The sequence below is a fragment of the Charadrius vociferus genome, unplaced genomic scaffold (genome assembly GCF_000708025.1).
Source record: "Charadrius vociferus isolate BGI_N301 unplaced genomic scaffold, ASM70802v2 scaffold1285, whole genome shotgun sequence".
In the NCBI taxonomy this organism is placed as follows: domain Eukaryota; kingdom Metazoa; phylum Chordata; class Aves; order Charadriiformes; family Charadriidae; genus Charadrius; species Charadrius vociferus.
This window is the reverse complement of record NW_009648435.1, coordinates 18110-40887: the sequence shown is the minus strand read 5'-3', so window position 1 is coordinate 40887 and position 22778 is coordinate 18110. Positions and strand designations below refer to the sequence as shown.

At 48.9% G+C, this 22778-nt stretch overlaps 2 protein-coding genes across 2 annotated transcripts; both read right to left on the bottom strand.

Annotated features, from left to right (window-relative positions):
• Positions 1–1769: 1769 nt before the first annotated feature.
• Positions 1770–6329, bottom strand: GAL3ST2 (galactose-3-O-sulfotransferase 2). The gene is made up of 4 exons (XM_009885399.1): positions 6304–6329; positions 3425–3511; positions 2722–2989; positions 1770–2630 (listed from the first exon to the last, which is right to left on the bottom strand). The coding sequence occupies exons 1-4, from the start codon at positions 6327–6329 to the stop codon at positions 1770–1772; spliced, it is 1242 nt and encodes a 413-aa protein (XP_009883701.1).
• Positions 6330–13412: 7083 nt separating this feature from the next.
• On the bottom strand, positions 13413–22611 carry D2HGDH (D-2-hydroxyglutarate dehydrogenase). Its single transcript, XM_009885387.1, has 9 exons — positions 22215–22611; positions 21546–21603; positions 19843–19982; positions 18954–19147; positions 17686–17854; positions 16512–16655; positions 15930–16072; positions 14931–15096; positions 13413–13672 (listed from the first exon to the last, which is right to left on the bottom strand). Exons 1-9 carry the CDS (start codon positions 22609–22611, stop codon positions 13413–13415), a joined length of 1671 nt encoding a protein of 556 aa, XP_009883689.1.
• Positions 22612–22778: the final 167 nt, after the last annotated feature.

The window sequence follows — 22778 nt, the reverse complement described above, 5'->3', positions numbered from 1 at the left end:
ACCCACCCCCCCAAGGGGGGGTGGCAAGGGGGCTGGGGGGGGGGTGGGGGTGTTGCATCTCCTGCCTCAGTTTCCCTCCTCCGGCAGGCTGGGAGAGGCCAGACCACCCTGCCCAGGTGTTGCAGCCCGTGTTCACCGTGGTCCACCCCAGCCTGTGGTCTGGAGGGTCCCAGCCTTCCCAGGACCCCCCCAACCTGCACACCCATCAGCTGTTAAGAAATTGTTTGGATGTTTATATTGCATCCCTGGCAACAGTTAAGCTAAAGGGTTTTGGCAGAATGCATACAGCAAGTCACGGGTCAGAGGCTCCAAGGTGAAAGCCCACGTTCTGGCTGCAGAATTGGCCGGGAAAGGCCCCGGGGACTGCCCAGGCTGAACACATGAGGCCGCCGTCTCCTCCGCCCCGGCTCGTTACAAACACCTCCTAAGCCTGGTTAATTTTAGCTAGGGTTGCTGGAGCAGAAAACCCTAACGGTTAATCTCCTGGTTGCTCCTGTTGTCCATCACACCGGTTGCGGTTGCGGAGGAGCACGGATTACGCCGCAGGAGGTTAACCCTTACCTCAGCTGGATTCCCTGCCGGGTTTAAACACAGCTGAGGGAAATCCCTGTCCCGCTCCCCTCTGACAGCATCTCTCCCGCTTCCTGGGCTGAGACGCTGCCGGGCTGCTTCACCCTCCCAAAGTTGCAAGCTGAAGGACCCTGGATCCATCAACCCAGTTGCACCGTTCAGTCCCCAAACGGCATGAGCGGGGAGGCGCTGGCTAAACGTTGAAATATTGCACCACCGGGGAGGGCAGGTGTGTTGGAAACCGTCGATGGGCCATCATTAAATGACCGTGACGCCAAAGCCGTCAGGTTTGCTGCTAGCGAAGCTTCCCAGCACTGGAGCGGCAGCGGGGAGCTGGGAAATGAGCAGAGATGGCGCAGGAAGGTTTAATTACCTCCTTTAATAATGAGGTCATACCCTAAACAAGCAGCGGCTGTGCCTCCCTCCACCCCTCTCCTCATTGGTGTGGAAGAGTTTGGCCAACACAGCAAGGTGGGGGGGGGGCCTCAACAAAGCCTCTGGGACCCTCGCCCAAGAGCGAGGGGTGAAGCCACAAAATGGCCCCTTCCAGGGGAGCGCCAAGAGGTCCCAAGTGGTGCCGAGGACCCCCCCCCACCTCATGACACATGGGAGAGGGACGTCACCTGTGCCGGTGGGGAAAGGCTGCTGGCCTCCCATCCCAAAAGCAGCCCTGGCATCACCCAGCGGTTAGACATCATTGAGAGCAGATGCTGCTGGACGGGAGACCCTACATTTCTCCTACTCCTTCGAGCGCTGAGTCCCTTCATTGCGCTCTCCTCCTTGTTTGCCTCCCCCTCCCCTTTTTTTCCCCCCTAAACGCCAAAAATCAGGACTTGCTCTAGTGAACCGTGACCAGCCTGGATGTAAGGACAGCGATTAAATAAAGTTGAATGCAAACAAAATGATTCAGCCCGTGATTAATGATTAAGAGGCAGGAAGGTCTACGCCAGCTGAAAGCCTGCCCAGCACTCAGCGGCAGCAGGCTGTCCCCCTGCCTGGGAGCTGAGAGGAGGGATCATGCAGGATCCGACCAATGCAGAGTCTTTGGCTCAACGTCCCCAAAAAGGGACCCACCACCGGCTCAGCGGCCCCGAACAAAGCCCCCAACCCCTCGTGCGCAACAGTCCTGTGGGCCAGCCACACGCCAGACGTGGGGTGATGGAAAGCAGTGGGAAACCCCAAGTGGATTGTCGCGTGCCCTAGTTGGGAGCTGGGAAGTGCGTCTTCTCCCGGAACTTGGTCCACATCAAGGGCAAGCCAAACGGCTTCCTCTTCTTGTGCGGGTGTTGAACAGCATAAAGATAGGATGTGTACTGGAGCTCTGGAATAATCATTTTCTGGCAGGTTCTGAGAGTCCAGTTGTCCAAGTTTTGTCTAAGGTTGTACCCAAGGATATTTGCAGCCCCTGACTGGAAAGGCAGGAAATCTTTGTTGTGGATGTGATCTTTCCCCACTGGCTCCTTGTCCGAGAGACAGACCTCCATGAGCTCCTTCTGTCTCGTTCGCAGATGATTCACCTCCTTCTCCAGCTCCTCAAATCCTATGGTCTCCTCAATTCTCCTCCAGAAGGTCTGGTTGAAGTGCAGGTAGAGCTTCCAGTCCAGCGAGCACCACGCTTTTATCCGCTCCTTGCTTTCTGGAGTCAAGGTCTGGACAGTGTCCTGGCTTCTGGAATTGAGCTTAAAGTAAATCACATCATCCAGATCCCAGCACAAAGTGTGCTTCAAGAGGATCATGGACTCATCAAAGTAGTCTGCTATCAAGATCAGGTGGAAGTTCTGTTCAATCTCCTTCAAGACCACCTGGATGTAATTTGTGTCGTCTTCTGCATTGTTGTCATAGCCAAAGTCAAACCACATGATATTCCGGGCATATATGTTTTGCTTGTAATTTTCCGGACGGTAATACTTCGTGGGTGACGCCAGGTACTCGTTCACGTCCTTGGAGGTCTTGAAGGCAGGGACATCCTCCTTGTAGTAGACATAGGAAGACTCCAGCAGAGAAATGGGGTTCCTCAAGATGGAGAAGTAGAAGGTGTTTACTGCCATCACCTTTTGCACCTATTTGTGGGGAGTAAGAACAGAGGCCATTAGTCCGGAGGCACTGCTTGTTCAACCATGCTTCTCCACAGGTGTCGTGGCTCTTTCTTACCTCTGAGCGGTTAAACCGCAGGTGGTTGGACATGATGTTGTAGTTTTGACCTATAGTTTGAAATCCCTCCACAAATTGGGCCACGAAGGTCTCTGGGTAGCCCAGGTGGACGAGCTGGTCAGCTGGGAGGGCGACGGTGAGGTCGTACCTCTCCGCAAACCTGAACATGATGTTCAGGATGGTGCTGCTGGCAGTCTTGTGGGTCTTGAGGAACATGACGTTAGTCTTGGCATGGCAATGCAGCAGCTCGTCATGGCTCTTCGAGATTCTGCAGGAAGGCAAAAGATGGGGAAAACAGCCTCTCCAGTGCCGTACCCCATCTCGGGGACCTGGCAAACCCAAATCCAACTGGGTTCTCCTTCTCATACCACACCTGCAGCTGGTGCAAGGCACCAACCCAAACAAGCCCCAGCCCTCAGGCACAGATGTTGAACGGTTTTCTGCTTCTCCAGGTCCTCACTTACCCAAAGGCTTCAGCTCGATCCCCTTTTCCTTTTCCATATGGCTGGTTTTGCCCCGAAGAGCTGCACTTTGGCTAATTTGATCCCTTGCCTGCCCAAATGCGGATCTAGGACCTAACTTTGGGCCGCTGCCCTTCCAGTATTAGCTTAAAACCTCATGAGAGTTAAATCAAGCGTCACAGGTCAGATCCTTGCTGCCCTGAGCAGATGAAGTCACGCAACCTTGCTTCTGCTTCACTTACACATAAGTTTTATTCTTCATATGGAAGTATCCTGACAGGAAGATGAGTCCCAGGCAAAGGCTGAAAATGACGAAATATTTGATATGCCTGGAAAGAAAGAAAGAAAGAAAGAAAGATGAGTTTCAGTGGATTTTTACATGGTAGTCCTTCCCCGAACGCTAACAACCAAACTTTGCATATTGCCACTGGGAATTTTTACCACTGGGACCACAATTTTACATCTCCGTGGTGCCACCCACCTTTGGCTGCCTGAGCTGTGACAGCAGCTCCGGCATTAGAGGCAGGACAGTGAGAAACTGCACTTTCATAGAATCACAGAATTGTTGAGGTCGGAAGGGACCTTTAAGAACCTTCACCTATCACTGTCCTAATTTTGGCCTTTAGCGAGACATAGCCCACTTCGGGCAGAGCCCGTGAAGCTCTTCTGACAGCCTCCCCGCTCTGTTGCCTTTTATTTTGCTTTTCTTTTGGTTTTCCGGGGGTTTAGAGCTCATCCACTGCTCAAAGTTCCAGTTCATTCACTAGAAAATAAGCCCTTTGTAGGGGTGTAACGAGTTCCTCGGTAGGAAATCTGAGCAGCTCCTGCAATTGCATCACTCCAGAAGATGGGGATCTCGAAGAAATACTAAACTGCTTTTTTTTTTTTTTTCCAATATAACTGAGACTTTTCAACACAGAAAAGCGATTAATAACCCAATAGCACCTGTAACGGACTAATTACACCTTGCTTTCCAACAAGAGGACTGCTTCCCTGCTGCGACAGCTCTTCCTCCCAGCTTGTGCTCAGCCTCACCCAGGTCTCCCTTTCATCAGATCTCATCTTGGCCAGACCTTAAACTACCTGAGCTCAGAGCCCTTTGGACTAAGCACCTCATCTACCCAAGTTTTGTCTGGATAATGACGAGGGGTGGGTCTCTTATAGCATTAATTAGGCAATCAGCACTTATCTCCACCAGTGCATTCTAGCTGGGACACGAACAGGGTGTTTGGAAAGTCTGATGCCCATCAAAAAGGAACTTTTCATCACCAAGCTTGATCTGACTTCTCTGATCTTAAAAGCTTTCTTAACCCCATGTGAATTCCATGTTTTCGGCCGCCAGTACCAAACTGCGGCAGACCTGACTTGGGCTTTAAGTTGTTCTGAGATGATATAGTCCCGTTTACAGTGTGGGATGGTCACACTCGTGGTTCCCACTCTCCTAAGCGAGCATGGAAGGCTCCAAGCCTGCCCAGTCTGAGGGTCGATGGGGTGGTCCTTTCTCCTGTCCTTCTGGCCAGGAGGTCCTCAACACATGGTCCTGCTGCATAGGGTGGTGGCTTTCACAGCCTCCAGCTCGTACCATGGGAAAGACACTGAATCGCTCCTTCCAGTTGGCCTCATGAGAGTGCAACCACCAGCTTTAGCTGGTCTACAGCCTCCCACCGACTGGGCAGAGTACGACAAGCTGGGCTGTGGCAGCCTGGATCGAGCCACGGAAAACCGGAGAGAAGATGGGACCAAAGTCCAATGGAACACGAAGAGCTGCACGTAAAAACATGGCTATCGTAGCCAGCTGCGTGAGCCACCAGCCGAAGGCAAACACAGTGGAAGCGCGGAGACAGGTGGCGATGTTACACCACCACCATGGCACTGCAGAAAACCGTTTGACTTTACTCGCCACACAAACCCGCCCCGAATCACCTTGGCTTCCAGCTTTGCTTTGCACGACAGCGCTTTCCTTGTCTAACTTTTCCAACCCTTTCCCAGCCAAAGTGGGAAATCCTTCAGCAGAAGAGCCCTTCCCAAAAGTGGGCAAGACCCTCAGCCCCAGCTGGCCCCAACCTCCGATATGAATTTGCAGCACAGCGTCTGCATGAAGGGTTTCAAGACATAGCTTCAGGCAGCCTTTCATCAGTATTTCTTAATTCTGTGGTCCCGGGCCTGGTAGGGGGACAAGGGTGAGACAATCCGAATTCCTTTGATCGCTCTGTGATGATGAACCGACCACAACCCCCATTCCCTGTCCCCCTGAGCCACGTGGGGGGAGGAGGGAGAGAATTTGGCAGTGAAGTTAAACCCAGGAGGAAGGGAGGGGTGGAGGGAAAGAAAGATCGAATTTTTATTTCTCATTACCCTAGTCTGAGTTTGATCGGGAATAAATTAAACTAATTTCCTCAAGTCGAGACTATTTGCCCGTGACAGTAATGGGTGAGTGATGTCTCCTTGGGAGTCTTTATCTCACCCCAGGAGCCTTTCGCTGTATTTTCTCTCCTCTGCCCAGCGGAGGAGGGGAGCGAGAGAGCGGCTTTGGTGGGCACACGGCGCCCAGCCGGGGTCAACCCACCACGGCCCCGTTAATACAAAGCAAAGTTCAAGAGAGAGAGCCACAATTCAAACATCACCAAAAATTACGGAAGCCCACAAGAGACGCAACCAGCCTGGGAGCCCTTTGAGGAAGCACTTTGGGAGCTGCTTGCCAAGACCCCAAATTCTTCTACGAAGCTAAAAAACTGGCGGAGCTGTCAGCAGGGCTCCTGCCGGAGCTTCGACTTGCCTTTCCGACCATGTCCCAGCTTGGAAGAAAAGAGGGAAAACTACTTCTCGGGTCGCAAGTTGGAGGTGCCACTACAGATACTTTAAGGCTTGGGACAACCTTCCCCTTCGCTTGGCTGAAGCTGAAAATAACAGACCTCTGTGTTGACCTAATGAGGTTCTTTCAAATTAAAAGACCAGGAATACAGGCAGGAAATGTTCACGGTGAAATTAATCTCTGCCCTGGGGCGAGATATAACTAACTCTACAGGTTATTCACAACTTAGAGGGATTACCCGAACCAGACCTTTCTACGAACCGCGTTTTAAATTCCGCACCCATAGCATTCACCTCCCTCTCCCCTTACCTTGAAGTGCACACAGGGCTTTTCATGCTGCCTCGCCACTGCCAGCTAGAAAATATCTCCTTTGCAAATCGACTCTCCGTAACTCCTTTCGCCTACGGGTTCCTCTGGCTCTTAGTGGACGCGTCTCTATTTCTAGCATCCCATCACTGCTATAAATGGCTGGGATAGGTGAGGACAAAGGGAGTGGCTAGGTGTTCCCAGGGGTGGGTGGAAATTAGTAAGCCATGAAAAGCACTGATACGGCGTGACATTAAGGCAGGTACAAAGAGCTGCCTCGGGAGACACAGCGGGTTTGCAGCGGGTTTGCAGGGAGGTAAGGATTTAGCAGGGACCCCCTCATCTTCTGGCTGTGGGAGGGAGGCGTGGAGGGCCCCTTCGTCACCCTGTACACCGTCATATTACTGCTTCAGTGCCCCGTCCCTGCTCGGTGCCGTGGTTGGTGCCTGCCGTGCCTTTCCTCCACTTCTTGCTCGGTGGTTTAGGACTACGATTCTCTGCCAAACGCATTCGGCAGCAGGAAAGGGGGGACAACAGCAAAACAGGAACGGTGTTCACCTGTTGCGAATTGCCCTTAAAACAGTCAGACTTCAAACTCTTCCACAGTAAACACACAATTATTATAGCCAGAGGTTAAGATCTTAGAGACTTATCTCTATCTTGGCCTTGGGAGAGGCTGCTCCTGCTCCTAAACAGGTGTTATTTTCCTGTTTGTCTACAGAGTGACTTTCTGGTGTTATTAACAACCGTCACAAATTGCATTACACAGGAATTTGAGATTCCACCAAGGTTCCCGTACACCAGCACTTCACAAACTGGGTTTGACTGTTGCAAATTGCCTCGGGAGAGCAGGATTTGTCCTGCAGGTCTGGAGGTGGGATAATCCCCCTGCTCACCATGCCAGGGATGGAGTTGATGCTCTCCTCATTCAAGCAACAAAGAGTTTACCCGTGTCTCCCAGCCCAGAAAAGGGGATTAAGCTGTTGCTTTTTGGTCTTTTATGGCCATACCACTTCTCATGCACCTCCTGATGTGGTCCCCTCTCCCTCCCCACCCATGGTGACACCTTTCTAACCCTTACATGCTGATGGCCCAACCTGCCACACCAAGAGCCAAGCCCTCAGCATTCCGGCATCCTCCACCTGCGTTGCTGTTTTCAGAGTACCCCAAATACACAGCATTTCTTTTTAAATCACAGCTTCCTCAGGCCAGCCCCGACTCAAGCGCTTATTGAGATTCAGAGATTAGCAAGGTATAGGGTTGCTTTCCTTGAGTTTCTTGGTAGAACGTGAGCCAACGTGCTGTTTTACGAAGAATTTCTAGGGTTACTCTTGGCACGGTGTCAGTTGCTGCTGGCAGGTGGGTCACCTTTAACAGATTTCTTTCTCCTGTTCCATTATACACGTCAGCTGTGCGATTTCTCCCTCAGAAGCTGGTAGAGCCCACGAATCACAAAAAGACCGCTGTGTTTTGGTTTTGTTTTTTTTTTTTTTTTTTTTTTTTACACTTTTACAATTGATTCATTGCTCTCTCCTGGGGTGTCGTACCCGAATCGTCAGCTTTGGTTACGCAGAAAAATATGATGCCATGCAGAAATACTTGGTTTCATGCGGGGCTGGGCTGCTCTGAGGCTGGAAGCAGCGAAGGTCAGCCAAATGATGCAGAATTAGTTAACCAGGCAGGATGCTGAATTAATAGCTCCGTAGTGCCTCCACTCCGTGAGCCTGCTGGCTTAGGGAAGGGCGTTGTGGGTCAGCCCACGTGGGCAGCTCGGCCCCACACAGCCGCAGCGGGATGGGGAGGGGAATCGGAAGGGTAAAAGTGCAAAAACTCACAGGTTGAGACAAAGGCAGTTTAACAGGTAAAGCTAAAGCTGTGCGCACAAGCAAAGCAAAAGGAATCCCTTGACTACGTCCCATCGCAGGCAGGTGTTCAGCCATCCCCAGGAAAGCAGGGTTCCATCACACGTTAACGGTCGGGGTCAGTTGTCACAGCTGTGTCCCCTCCCAGCTTCTCACCCAATCCCAGCCTGCTCACTGGTGGGGCAGGGTGAGAAGCAGAAAAGACCTTGCAGCTGTGCAAGCACCACTCAGCAACAGCGACAACATCCCCGTGCTATCAACACTGTCACACATCCAAAACACGGTGCCATACCACCTACTACGAAGAAAATTAACTCTGTCGCCCCCAAAACCAGTACAGAGAGCCAAGTGCTTCCTCTCTGTGCCAGAAGACCACTGCTTCACAGCGTTGAGCATCCGCATCTACACCGTTCTAATATTTAAGTCCGTCCCAGAAAAAAATAGAATTTTGGACAAGAAATTCCTACGATTATAAAAATAGCCCCTCCCCCCTCCCGCCCCCCATATGTGCCCACCCTTTCTCTCCCTTCTATGTACAACAGCGAACCAATATTTGAAAGCATCATTGAGAATGTGGAAGAGAAGGATAACACTAGTGTTTAAGACCTAGGAAAGACGCTGAAAAATAACTCTACAATAACTCCTCCCTTCTATTTCCTCAGGGTAATCGCTCCATTGTTCAGCTGAAACGGTAAACTTACATTGAGCTTAAGGATCTTCATGTGTAAAGGAGATGGGTAAATGTAGCTGTGGCAGAATTTCCCTGGCCACAGCACCAGGTTATCTGCCGGCCCTGACCCCCTCCCAAGCACTCGCTCCATATGTAGCTGAAAAAAAAAAGCACTATGGAAAGTTCCGCTTCCCAAAAAGAACCATTCACGTGTAAAGCCTGTATTTTTAAACGATTATGGTCAGTGGTTTGGGGAGAAAAAAAAAAAGAGAAAGAATGGCATAGGAAAAAGGCAGAGATCCGGAAAGAACGAGCTGCATCAGCTTAACTTGGCAAAAGGGAATCCTGTGTATTTCTTCACGGACTTTCCATGGTTTTGCATCACCTGATACAGAAGCAGCACAGGCTGACTGCATTTCACATTCTGCCTCCTCTTTGCTACCGATGGCATCGTTCGCTCCGCTTGACCCCAGAAGAAGATGATCAGCCCCTCTCTGAGTGGTCCTGAGGCAGGAAAGGAGAGGTGGGGAGCGCACTGATAGCGGAGAGAAAGAAGGAGCTGAGGGGAAGAGACCAGAGGGGCAGGCCTAGATATTGGCACTACAGGTTGCTAACATACGGAGGTATTTCTCTTAAAAGCATCTGTGCAGCCAAGTTGAGGGAGTTGTGACCTTAGAATTGTATCGTGAAGGGTGTTGCAAGACAGTGCTGAGGGTACGCCATCATCCTTAATCCAATTCGACGGTTTGCAGCCTTGTAGAGATGGTGTTCTGGTTAAAAGGAGAAGGAAAAAAGACTCGAGGATGATTTTCTTCCAAGAAAAAGGCTCTGGATGGAACACCTATTTCACTGCACTGCGGAAGAGCAGAAATCACTGAAAAGTAGCTCATGGAGAAGACGGCTACTGGGTAAGACAACCATCTTGCTTTGTCTCATGGAGTCCGGTGATGCCTCCCAAACCAGTAGACTCAAGTAAAAACCATTGATCACCACCCTCTGAGCACAGCCTGTGAGCCAGTTTCCTACCCCTCTCGCAGACCACCCATCCCATCTCCATCTTGCCAGCTTGTCCGGGAGAAGGCTGTGGGAAACAGCGTGGGACACTTTGCTGACATCCAGGCAAATAACATTCGCTGCTCTCCCCGTGTCAACAGAAAATGTTATTTTGTTGTAGAAGGTGGTGAGGTTAGTGACATGATTTACCTCTGGCAAATCCCTGTTGGATTTTCCCAATCACCTGCTTCATTTGGGTACAATAGAGCCCGGGTTGAGAGACTGACATTTATTGGTAAATCCGGATATGACTAGCAAACACTGAGCAGATCAGACGATGACTCACTAGCAGATGGCTTGGCCTGCCCTCTGGAGGGTGACAATGTGGTTTTGTACACCAGACTGTAAATGACAATCTCTCCTGTCATCTCAAAACAGACAGACTGCAACAAAAAAAACCCCATCTCAGAACAGAATAGTCCAGTTACAAGGGACCTACAATGATCACCTAGTCCAACTGATGTCCGCTTCAGGGCATCGGCCACCTCTCTAGGAAGCCTGTTCCAGCATCTGACCGCACTCTCGGTAAAGAAACGCTTCCTCATGTCCACTCTAACCCCCCCCGGCACAGCTTTGAACCATTCCCATGCATCCTATCACTGAATCCCAGGGAGAAGAGCTCAGCACCTCCCTCTCCATGTCTCCTCCTCAGGAAGCTGTAGGTTGCCCCTCAGCCTCCTTTTCTCCAAGTTAGGCAAACCCAAAGTCCTCAGCCTCTCCTCACAGGACATGCCTTCCAGCCCCATCACCAGCTTTGTTGCCCTCCCCTGGATGTATTTAAGTACCTTCACATCCTTCTTAAGTGGTGGGACCAGGAACTGCACACAGTGCTCCAGGTGAGGCCACACCAGCGCCGAGTACAGTGGGATAATCCCCTCTCTTGCCCGGCTGGCCGTACTGTGTCTGACGCATCCCTTGCCTCCTACGGGCTCCCATTGAGCCGGCTGCCAACCAGCACCCCCAGGTCCCATTCTGCAGGGCTGCTCTCCAGCCATTCCTCTCCCAGTTTATACTTGTGCCAGATGTTACCCCATCCCAGTGTTAGCGCAGAGACAAACACATAACCACGTATCCAGGTTATACGCGGTGCTTTATTTCGAGGCACTGGGAACCAGGGGTACGCACCCAAATTTGGCTCCGAAGACTGCCTCGCCAGATATGCATTTTATATTCTCTTGGTTGCACAATCTCATACATATTCAGTAAGTATTGCTTCATTATCTAATACATATGCATTACAGATTACTTCATCCTATTGCGACATCAGCCTCTCTTATTGCGCATGCTCGTCTTCCCTCTAGTGGTCGGCGGCGGTCATCCTGATGAAGTAAGAAGGCTTCCTCGTATGAAGTAAGACGTCTTCCTCACCTTATCCTTTTCACCTTATCCCTTTTGACTCAGTTTCAGCGTCTGTTTTCTATCCAAGTTCCTCGATGTTCTGCTTGGCGTCTCTGGTATGCCGCTTATCTGTTTCTTAGATACTTGAAACTACAAAACATAGTCTTTCCCGTCATCATTAATCACCATGGGCCCCACCATGTTCAGTCACCAAGGCATCGTCCTCCAACTCTTGCAAACACTCCCTAATAGTACAGCTCGTTACTTAACTGTTTTCTAACACCAGGTGCAGTGTACGGCACTTGGACTTGTTGAATTTCATGCCGCTGATGATTGTCCGATGCTCCAATCTATCCGTATCCCTCTGCAAGACCTCTTGTCCCTTGAGAGATTCAACAGCACCTCCCGGTTTGGTATCGTGAGCAAAACTGCTAATGGTGTGTTCAACCCCTGCATCCAGATCACCAATTAAAAATACTGAACAGCACTGTCCCTAGGACTGAGCCCTGAGGAACACCGCTGGTGACCGGCCACCAGCCAGATATAGCCCTGTTCACTGCAAGCCCTTGAGCCCTGCCATCCTGCCAGTTCTTCATCCAGCACGCCCGTGTGCCTGCTCGTCTCACAGCTGGACAACTTGGCCAGCAGGATGCTGTGAGGGACGCTACCAAATGCCTTACTAAAATCTTTACTAAAAAACACTCCAGCTGAGGAAACGGAGATAGTGCGTGGGGTTTGTGGATGATTAAGCAAGATCCTGAGTCAAAAGGATCATTCTACAATAATCAACGACTCCTAAGAGGTATAAAAGACCCATCCAAACATCCCTTACCCTCCCACAAGCGTCCCTGGCCAGACCATATATATGGATATGCAGCACAGGTGACACGTGCTTGTGAGAGGGCATAGAAAAGTGATGAGAAAATGCACATGAGTAAAATCAGCCTACTTTAAAAATAAGATCACACTCCCCTTCCGTTAGGTCTTGAGCTGACTTCTGACACTTTCCCCACACCATCACCTTCTCTCTCTCACCCTCCTGCTGGAGTAAGCCCACTTTTTTAATGCCTCTTTTGCACTCAGAGATCCCTCTGAACACCAGACAGGCTGACTTTATTTTCCTACTATTTTATTTTGCTGACTATTGCCAGATCTTCCAAGCTGCTTTTGGGTAACAGCTGCCTGGACTTTTCTGCGGCCTCACCAACTCGAGCAGGGCACTGGATGCAGGCACCAGTCTGCCCACTGGCCGGGAGCCTCAGAATCACCTCTGTCAGGCTAACTGGGCACTGCGGGGGAGTAAATTAGTACTGGTATACACAGAAATCTCTTTTGCCTTAATGCACCACATGCACAGTGCAGAGAAAACTCCGGGTGATTTTAACATCCCTGTCGTTATCTCCACCCAGCCTAATCTAGTTTGCTGGTTGCGAGTGATACAGATTTTACGTGAATCATTAGGATAACGGCTCTTGCCCTCTACCAGAGCAAATCAAGAAGACAAGGGAGACTGGAAGACAAGGAAGCAGGAAATAACTGCCAGATAGACGTTGTGAGAACCCTTCCCCTCCAGTTGATACTACCCAGAAGTAGTATCCAGGCACCATCTCTGCTCTGACCAGTCCTTCCAGGACTGCAAAGCTGTATGTGGGACAACACTGATGCCTATTGGGGACAGCCTGCAGGTAGCACCACTAAAAAGGCCATAATCTGATGCCGTTATGGGCTTTTGGACAAGCGTATTAGATCAAAACAAGTGAGGGAGAGCAACACTTTCACTTGGACATGGTGGTACAGCATCCACAGGTTCTCCTCCTGTGCCTCTGATGCTTCGCTTGCACACCCCAAGTGAGAAAATGCCTCCTCTGGCTGGTGTCACTTCACTAACAAAGCAGAGCAAACTAAGGGGAAAGAGAGCTGGAATATCCACACACAGTACACGTATGCTTGGTTTCAGTGTTCAGATTAAATAGGAAACCCACAGGGTCAAAACCAGTAATGAGCTCTTCTTCAGAAAGAGTGGGCACCCCTGAAAAGAGGAATCATTTTCCTTTACTTGTTCCGTCACACTAAAGAAATAAACCAAGGAGCATTCCACGTGCTTGCTTGATCCACCAGTTTGTTTTATGGCTAAAGTGCAGTTACCGAGCTGGTTACGGCATCTGCTCACTTCTCAGTGCATGTTGCTCTCAGGAACTGGAGGGCAGCATCTTGTACGGATTGAGGATCCCTTTAGGGTCTAACATGGCTTTGAAACGCTGCATTAGAAAGACTGCCTCATTAGGTTTGCTGTACTGAATGAACTGCTTTTTCTTGAAGCCCAGTCCATGCTCTGCACTGACACTGCCATTGTATCTTGCAGTCCACTCATACACAAATGGCTCAATGGCATCCAGCAGGGAATGGCTATAGGACTCCGCTGTGATGTTCAAGTGCAAGTTTCCGTCTCCTGGAAGAAAACATTGCAGGGGTGAGTCTGTAAGAAAAACTCAGTGGCCCTCCAACAGATGATCGTTACTGTCTCCTCCACGTACTAAAACAAAGGTGCCTTTGTTCATCTCCAAACGGTGCAAAAAAAGGACAAGTTCACTGTCCTTCTACAAACATTAAGCCTCTCCACGCACAAGTAATTCAAACAGGATCTTTGTTCTTCCATGCTTTCAGCACAATATTCGAGGGAGCGTTCCAAGTTAAGCTACTTTCAAACTCCCACTCCTGTGATTTTGAAATTCAAACAACCGTGCTGCATTAATTACTGTCCCACTACTGAGACAACACGGCAAAGACCTCCCCAATGCTATTTCATAATGACCACTAGATATTAATACGGCCCTTCATCACATTCTCCTCCCTATTATGTTTGTGCAATGTTCTAAATGCACTTTGGCACTGTGTCAACAGAAACAAAGAAAGAAGAACACTTTTCCTTTTACCACTTGCGCGTGATGGTATTTGATTAAGCACACAGTTGCTGGGTATTCAGAAGACAGAACACAAAGATAAACACAACTTACTCATTCTAACTCCGGAACCTCTTCCTGCATCCCAGCAAACCCTCACAGTACACAGCTTAATCCTTAATACCAAGAGCTAACAGAGGCAGCCTTTGTTATGCAGACTTGTCTTCACATGTCTTTCAAATCAAGCATGCTGAAGTATGTTCTGTTCTTTTTTTTTTTTTTTTGAAAAAAAAAAAAACAAAAACCCACAAAAAACCAACAGGACAGTTCTGCTAAGCTACCAATTTACCTGTCAGTAAAATCAAATTAGTTTCAAAGCATTCTCACAAATGTACTTGCCTTTCTGTTGCATTATCTTTATCACTCTCTTTGGGAGGGCTAATGGCTCAGACATAATTGATTTCCAATATGACTAATCACTTTGGACAAGAGTGTCTATCTACCAAATGTGTCTAAGTACATTAATCAAATTGATGGTCCAATTAAACAACCAACATACTTAAACAGAAAGTACAGAGCAAGATGAGTTGAGTGGCTGGCTGGCTATCAACCTACCGTTAATATATGGAATACAGACAGAAAGCAATGAAATTCAGATCTTTATGCATCCTCCTCTTCTGACAGCTCTCGGCTATTTAGTTTATCTCTCGCTAACCTAAAAACCACCTCTAAAACTACTAGGAAGTTGCACAGCAAAACCCAGAGCACAAAAGAGCAATCACCTCCTTTCCCAGCATCTACACTTACCCAAGTGGCCATAGCCCACCACGTTTTTGGCACTCCGGCCCAGCCGAGCCCTGGTGTCCATCACAAGATCATACAGCTTTCCCACAGGCAGAGAGATATCATATTTGTAGACATAGCCATCATGAGTGAGGGCCTCTGTGATCCTCTCCCGCAGGCTCCACAGAGTCTGATGAATCAAAGAAATCCAAATAAACCAAGTACCTCTTGGGTTCCTTGCTTCGGGGTATGGAGGGAAAGGAGCCTTGATCCTCTGCATGTAACATCAACTTCTGGTTTCCCTCGATACCCTCTGCCTCGTGGAAGCTATATAATGTATAACGCTTATAACGTATAAAGTGTGAAACGCTTTCTTGGCAGCATCATACAGTAAAGTGATACAACAACTCTTCAAGCTTGACAGCACCCCGAACAGAAAGAACACAGGCGTGGTCATTCTCTCCAAATCTGTTTTGGGTTTCCCAAGAAGTGGGGATGTCCCTCCTCCAGTTTTGTCCTGCAAGGGCCAGTTTGGGAACGGGGGCTGGAAGAAACATGGGTCAATGTAAGAGACTCATGTTTACCAAGCAGGTACAAATCACTTTCCTTCTCACTGACACACTTTGTGTTCGTCTTGTTGCGTGAGATCCAACACACTGTCACGCTGACCTACAGGACTTTGCTCATTTGCTGCCTTTGCTTCCTTGCTGACAACTGAGCTTCCGGCTTCGATAGTTTTCAGGCAGTTCGGGCCCTACCCCCGCAACCACTGAAAGATGTAATCCATTACTCTGATCTTTTTAGAAAACATCCACTGGAACCCCAAATATTCAGGCTTTCTGGGAAGAATCAGCAGTAGTAAGTATTCTCTCTTGGTGTTTTTAATCAACATGCCAAATAAGCTACCAGATCACTCAGGGACATTTATACCAAACATCAGTCTGAAAATTTCCCTATTAAAAATACAAATCCCAGTAGAGAATCACGTCACAGAGATTTGTGCAAGAGGAAACAATGACTTGCCTTTATTTTCTTATCATCCGTTGCCACAGTTCCATCAGTGACCAAACCAGAAGTCATGGCCTGCTCTAGGAAGTTGTTCAATTTTTCTTTGTCATGGGTCGAGCTGGAGCCCGAAGTTTCAATTAAAACATAAAAAGGGCTGCCTGAAAGTGAGGGAGAAGAGAATAAGCAGATAGTCTGGGGCAAAGGCACAGGAGTTTAGTGCAGGTTCTGGAGTTTTTCCCAAACTTGGCACATTTCAGGAGGTCGCCCTACTGCCCAGATTCTCTGGTGCCACATGGAAAGAAAGCTTAAGCGGCAATCTTCTATCTGTAGGGCACTTCACTTACCTGCCCTACCCTTTACCTAGCCACCGCTTTTCAGAAAACTAGCAGTTTTGTGGGAACAAGTAGAAGTAGAGAGTCTTACCTTTAAAGACTTCCACCAAATGTGTTTGGAATTGCATACTGGCTACAAAAATTATGAGGGATGCCCACACGCTCATTGACATATATAGATATAGACATAGATATAGAAAAAAACTAGGCTAAAAATCCTCAAGCAGTACGATGCCTCTTTCTATAGCACAAATGACACTGCTACCTGTCACTGGGCTGGACAGCTTGAGATGTTTCTCAACCAATTCCATGCACTTCTCATCCATGAACTCATAGGCAGACAGGATCTCTCCCAGCATGGCTCTGCAGGTCGTAAATGTTTCCAGAACCTTAGCAAAACTCTGACACCCTTCAGAGAGAACACAGAGAGGAATCAGGAACAAGAAACACCCTCGTCCCCCACCTCCCCAACCTTGTAAAAAGTTTTAAAAAGTCTATCAGGCTTCAAGTCATCTCTCCCATCTCCATAAAATGTCAGCTGTTACCCTGTGTGGATTTAAATCAGCAGTTCCTGCAATAGTTTGAGCAGGGGAAGGTTTCAGAGCAGAAGAGCAGGAATATATAGCAATTAGTCTTTGCTGTGGCAAGGACACCCTAAGACAGTTCATACCAAAATGTCTGCCCCACCCTCAGTGCTCAGCACAGGCAAAAAGGCAACCCAAGAGAAATTTAAAGGCTACTGTGAGAGTCTAGGCAAATTCTGGGGTCCACTGCACATATTCCACAGGTCTGTCAGCACCTGGAGTCTACTCTTCCCCTCCTAACAATTTAGCTCTCTGCTCTCAAGGCCATATCTGATACAAACAAGCTATTTGAGGAGTCCCTGCTGGCCTTGAAGGTTTTTGAGAGAAAAAAAAAAAAGTCTCAGTGAAGGCTCCCCACAAACAACTCTGCTAAAAAGGAGACTCAAAACCAGCTTTTAAGCAGCTGTGCCTGGCCAGGTACCCTGCTGATACAGACCCTGACCTGTAGACCTGACTTCCCAGCCTTGCCTTGTCACTATGGGCTCACGCAGCGACCGCTGGATTGTGGCTGCCTCTGCCTACTGTCACCAGACTTGCCCTGCTCACCTTGCTCGCATACTGGCAGAGCGGGCCCTCGTCAGTGAGGGCACTGCCCTGCCTGCCCCTTCATCCTGCGAAGCTCCCGGCTTCCCTTCCCCTGCAGAGCAACCTGCCCTTGCAGGTATTTTACAGGTTTACACCACAGAGATAAAATATCTGCACAGGTATTTTAACATACAGCACCATACTATTTCTCAGACACATGCTGATGCTGGTAGTTCCACTCAGCAGGCTGACCGGTGCTTTCATCTCTCCATTCTTATTCCTTTTCCAGCCTCTGAATTCCGGTGTGAAATTAGTAATGTCGGCTCCTACCTAGGAATGCCAGATTCACAGCCTTTGGTTTCTGAGGACACAGTATGGAGACAGCAGTGACAACTCCCAAGGTTCCCTCGGATCCGATGAAAAGCTGCTTCAAATCATAGCCAGTGTTATCCTTGCGCAGAGACATCAAACAGTCCAGAGCTGAGCCATCAGCCAGCACCTGTGGGAATACACAGACCCAGTCAAAGCACCTACGTAGAAATCTGCTGTCATAAGCTGGTCTACTACCAAGCTGACAAAAAGCTGCCACTAGCCTTGAGCAGTGGACACCAGCTGCAGCCCCTTCCCACCGTTCCTCCATTGACAGCTCTCCCTCCTCGCTAAATCCTACCCAAGTCTTCCCTCAAACTTTCCTGCTTCTTTTTTTTTTTTTACGGTGCTGTTTGCGCATGTTCCAGCAGGACAGGTAACAACAGACGATCAAGTTTGCTCCACTTTTCTTACCAGTGCTAGACAAGATCAGACACTCTTTGCAGCCCCAGCTCCCATTATTCAACAGAAACAAGGAACACTATTTGAAACAGTGAACACAGTTATGCAGAATTAGGTAAGTCCTCCACCACTTGAGCCTTACATCAAGGCTGAATGCCTCTAAGACATGTTATTAAAGGGCGTTTAGATGGTAGAGGTGCTAACTTGAGAGACAAAAGCTTTCATTTCTGGGCCTACACAATAAAACCAAACCAGGCTTTTGTTACCTACCCAATTTATTTCCTAGTAGCCCCCTGCTCCCAAGCCCTGAAATCTTTTAGAACCACTAATCCCAGCCTTTTCACAGAGAGGCACAGGTCTGTAGGGCAGAAGCAGGCTGAGGAACAGGAAAGACTCTAGGAGGAAGCCAGCAGCCAAACAAACCCAAAGGGAACGGCTCTATTAAAAATCTAGTGAGCAGCCACTAGAAGAGAGTGCTGTAGGATGGATTTAGCAGAGTGCTCCAGGGACCCACTGCTCCACAGAGGAACCAACCTCACCAAACCTCTCCCTACCTTCTTTTGGCTTCTCTGATTAGAAAACCACATAATATCACTTCTGGCGGCAAGGACAGAGGTAGAAGCTGGAAACTGCGGTAGCAATAACAGATGCTACACGCATGAAGACACTTGTTGCCCCTTCTCCAAAGAGCCGTATAAGGAAAAGTTAAGCATGGAAGCCTGGAGAGGCACTTGTCTGCATAACGGATAGCTAAGGGCTAGAACTGCAGGAAACAGTAAGAAGTAGAGGTTTAAACACAGAAGGGAACTGCCAGGTACTCGCCTTACCACTTCCAGTCCTAGCACTGTCCCTCGGAGAGAGCCGTATCTCAAGAGCCGTAAGCCTCCAGCGTTTGTGGCCACATTACCACCAATGTGACAGCTACCTTTCGCTCCCAAGTCAAGCGGCATGATAAACCCCTGCTCCTCCAAGTACTCATTGAGTTTCTCTAAGATGCAACCAGCTTGGCACACAAGGATTCCTGAAACATAAATGTCCTGCTATAGGCTGATGCCCAAGAAGAAGGTGCCACCTCAAGAGGTGGGGTAAGCACAAGCAGATGCAACCCCCTCTTCCTCCAAAACTTTTGAGGATTCATTTAAACACACAAAGAGTCTGTGCATGCTACAGGGCATTGTCCCACCCCTCCTCGAGGCGAGGGAAGCTTTACCATTGCCTTAACTCTGGTCATCCACAACTCCGGACAGGTAAAACAGTGACACAAAGTACATCTCTGCCTGTTGTTCTCCCTCTCTCTCCGTTTTAAGAACTGAAATACTCGAACTGGCCTAATTCCTAACTCTCCAAATCGAAACAACCTGTAAGTTTTCCCTACCCCGCCCTTCCCTCTGCTAGCGTAGTTACCAGGTGCCTTCTTCAACACTGTCATCCTGCTTCACCTGCTGGGTTTCTCATTTAATTTATGAACAGATAGTAGGATGCCCATGTTTCTCTTATCTCCTTCTCCCTCCTGCCACCAGATGTATTTTTACATCTGCTAGTGTTATAACCTAAGGATTACAGCAGCAGCAGGAGCCTGGATGAAACAAACCTCTGATGCCCCTTATGATGCTGCTGGGCTGAACCTTGCTGATCCTGCAGTTATCGTCTTCCAGGGAAATGGCTGGTTTAGGGCCTGGGGCTCATTTCTGTGCCTCACATCTCCACGATATTTACCAGACACCTTGTCAAAGCTGATGATCCGGTTCATGAGAGCAGTGGAGAGAATGATCTCATCAAAGACAGGAACGCTGCCCCCAACAAGGCCCGTGTTACCCCCCTGTGGGTTCACTGCCAGGTTCCTCTCATAGCAGTACCTGCAAGAAAAAGGGTTTCTGAATGCATTTTAATCCAGTCTATCACAAGAGTTTCACCTCCACATGAAAGTCTATTGTTGCAAGAGTGCTCAACGCTCCTTAAAATTAACCAGCGTTTAGCCTAAAGATTCAACCGATGCACTGCAGAAGTGAGAAATCACAACTCCTCACTAAACTCACCCCACCACTGAGCAAAGGAACAAACACTTGGGGTTATCCCCGTGCATATCAACAGATCTGCCACCAACATCCAACATCTGCCTGGAAATCACAACTCACTCTCTTTATACATGAGCTATTTAAGTAGCAGTCTCTGTTAACAACTTGACTTCTCCAGTGGGCTCTGACAGATGACCTCTGGCAGTGGTTTAAGAAATTACTGCCTTCCTCCTCCCCTCAAGAAATTAAGGCCCTGTAGGCAACAAAGCATGTGCACCTATGCCTCAGCAGCTCCACGTTCCAGCCTGTCATATCCTTGCAAAGCACCACCCATCACATCCTCTCCAAACTCACAAAACTTCTTGCACAATGGATGGCACAAAGCTGCCCTGCACCAGCAGTTACTTCAGAAGCCCTGACTCTACTGTGCTCCAGCTATGTTTTAACAGAGCTAGAAGCAAGTTCACGCAGCTTGTAACTCTTCAGCCAAACAGCGATCCTGCACACATGTGCCCAACTGGAGCCATGCTCCCACCCCTGAACCAGGGAAGGGCTCTTACTGATTTAGTGGACAAAACATTAGCTCCTCAAACCACCTGATTCTGGCCTAACCTTCTTTACTTTTTCAGATGGGCCCTCCTGAACCCTTCAACACAACTGCTCCTCTTGAGCACTGGTACAGCATCTAATTTTGACAATTTATTAGAGCAGAAAAGTCATCAATACTGAATCCACTTGCTTATCTCTCCCCTGCTCCACTTCTCTCCTCTACACTAAGCATTCTTAAGACCGTTTTACTCAAAGCCATCAACTTTGATTTGAGAAGTCTGCTGCTGCCCCCTTAGCCTTTGCAAAGACATTCGCCCAGGAAAGATGAATCGGGTTTTGTACAACAAATGAAAGTTCCGCCTTTGTTTCTGCCTGATACTGACATGACACCATCACCCCAGAAAAGCCAAGGGCCAGGGAGAGCAGTGGGACTGGGAAATACAAGGCACAAGTGGAAGTCCCTTCCTGCCTTGAAAAATTTCAGCTCTCTAGGTGAAAACATTCCTAATTAGGAATTTGTAGGGTTTTTTTGACAAGAAACACTGCCTACCCATCAGCACACGCATACCTCCTGGCTAGCAACAGCATGCAGTGTCTCCCACCCTGGGAGCAGCTGGAACAAAAGGTACCTCAGGAAACACGGGCAGTCCAAGGGCAGGGGGGAGCAGAAGTGAGAGCTGAAGTCACCAGAGCTCAACCACAAGACAAGGCAGTCAAGAAGAAAACAGCTTCAGCAATTCCAATGCTTGAGCAATCCGTGCCTGAACACCCAGATGTTTCCTTCACCCGCCGGACACTCCCAGAATAAACCTGAGTTTCCTCACCAGAGAGCACAGCAGAAAATGCGCACGTTACCTGAGAACCTGAGACACCTCTGCTGTTGTCTGCGGCTTCAACATCAGCTTGCTACAGCCTGCAATGAAAGCAACAGACTCTCAAGGCAAGTTGTGGGCTCTACAGAGGTCAGAAAGGTTTTGGTAAAGGTGACCAAGTTGGTAAAGCATGATGATGTCCAAAATAACACCACTTCCTCCACTGTGAGGCAGAGGCATCTTAAGCACTTCTAAAACAAACATTTTCAATAGCGGGCTTGCCCTTAAAGCACTGTAAAAGCTTTGTTTGTGTACATAGACTTGGTTGCCTGTGGGGGCAATGAGAAATGTTTTATATTCTCATAAAATCTTTGCCAAAAGTAACAGAAAATTCACAACACTTGTTTTCTGAGGTTCCGCCAAAACTTCAGGAACTGTTAACTGAACCAATTTGTTCCAGGAAAAAAAAAATACTTTAACAGGGCTTAGATATTTTTTTTTTTAACAAAAGCCTGAAAGATTAGCAGAAATTAGGTAACTCTCAAACGACTATTTTCTATGGTGAAAACTCATTTTGCCTGATCTGTAAAGCCATGGTCTGCTATAAACAGAGACGAGATTTTCTTTGGCAGACTTTTCATTCTGATACCTTAACGGAAGCAGAGAGGCGGCTTTACCAAAACAAACAAAAAAAAAACCCAAGCTCACTTACCTCGGACTGACTTAAGCCAGTCTACATTAAACGGTTTCAATTCCTCCGGATTTGTGATGACTCTACCTGGCATCACGCGCTCAAAGAAAGCCACATCGCTGTCGGACACCCGGGAGAAGGGCAGCCGCTGCACTCTATAACGCTCACTAGTTAGCATGACCTCCTGGAAGCTGGAGGAGGCTGTGTGGAACGCTCTCCTGCCCCGAGGCCTCAGGCCCCACGGCCTGGAAACCACACTCACAGGCACACCTGGCGGTTTCCTCTGCTGAAGCATCCCCGGGGCAGAAATCACGCTCTGCTCTGCCGAGATCCTCCTGTGGAAGCTCGTCAGCCATCTTAGCCGAGTCCAGCGGCTCCACAGGGAGCGTTGGTGGGAGACAGCAGAGGAAATCCCCATGATCGCCCTGAAAAGCAGAGGCCTAGTTCGTGTGCGAGCTCCCCTCCCCACCGCCCCGGCTCTGGGGGGGGGGTTCCTCTCCCGGAGGAAGCAGCACAGGCGCTCCCCCAGCCTGTGAGGAGCTGGGAACGGGCTGCTCTACGTGTGACAACCACCGGGCCAGGCGA

Bases quoted from the DNA above. Each gene is read 5' to 3' on its own strand.
- GAL3ST2 (XM_009885399.1), bottom strand. From the start codon at position 6,329: ATGAAAAGCCCTGTGTGCACTTCAAG. The intron at 2,990-3,424 runs GTAAGTGAAGCA...GCCTTCCTGCAG, and splicing joins ATGAAGAATAAAACTTATGT to AATCTCGAAGAGCCATGACG. The intron at 2,631-2,721 runs GTAAGAAAGAGC...CCCCACAAATAG, and splicing joins TGCGGTTTAACCGCTCAGAG to GTGCAAAAGGTGATGGCAGT.
- D2HGDH (XM_009885387.1), bottom strand. From the start codon at position 22,611: ATGGGGATTTCCTCTGCTGTCTCCCACCAACGCTCCCTGTGGAGCCGC. The intron at 19,983-21,545 runs GTAACGTGCGCA...TTTTTCTTGCAG, and splicing joins GAGGTGTCTCAGGTTCTCAG to GTACTGCTATGAGAGGAACC. The intron at 16,656-17,685 runs GTAGGAGCCGAC...TTCTCTCTGAAG, and splicing joins TGTGAATCTGGCATTCCTAG to GGTGTCAGAGTTTTGCTAAG.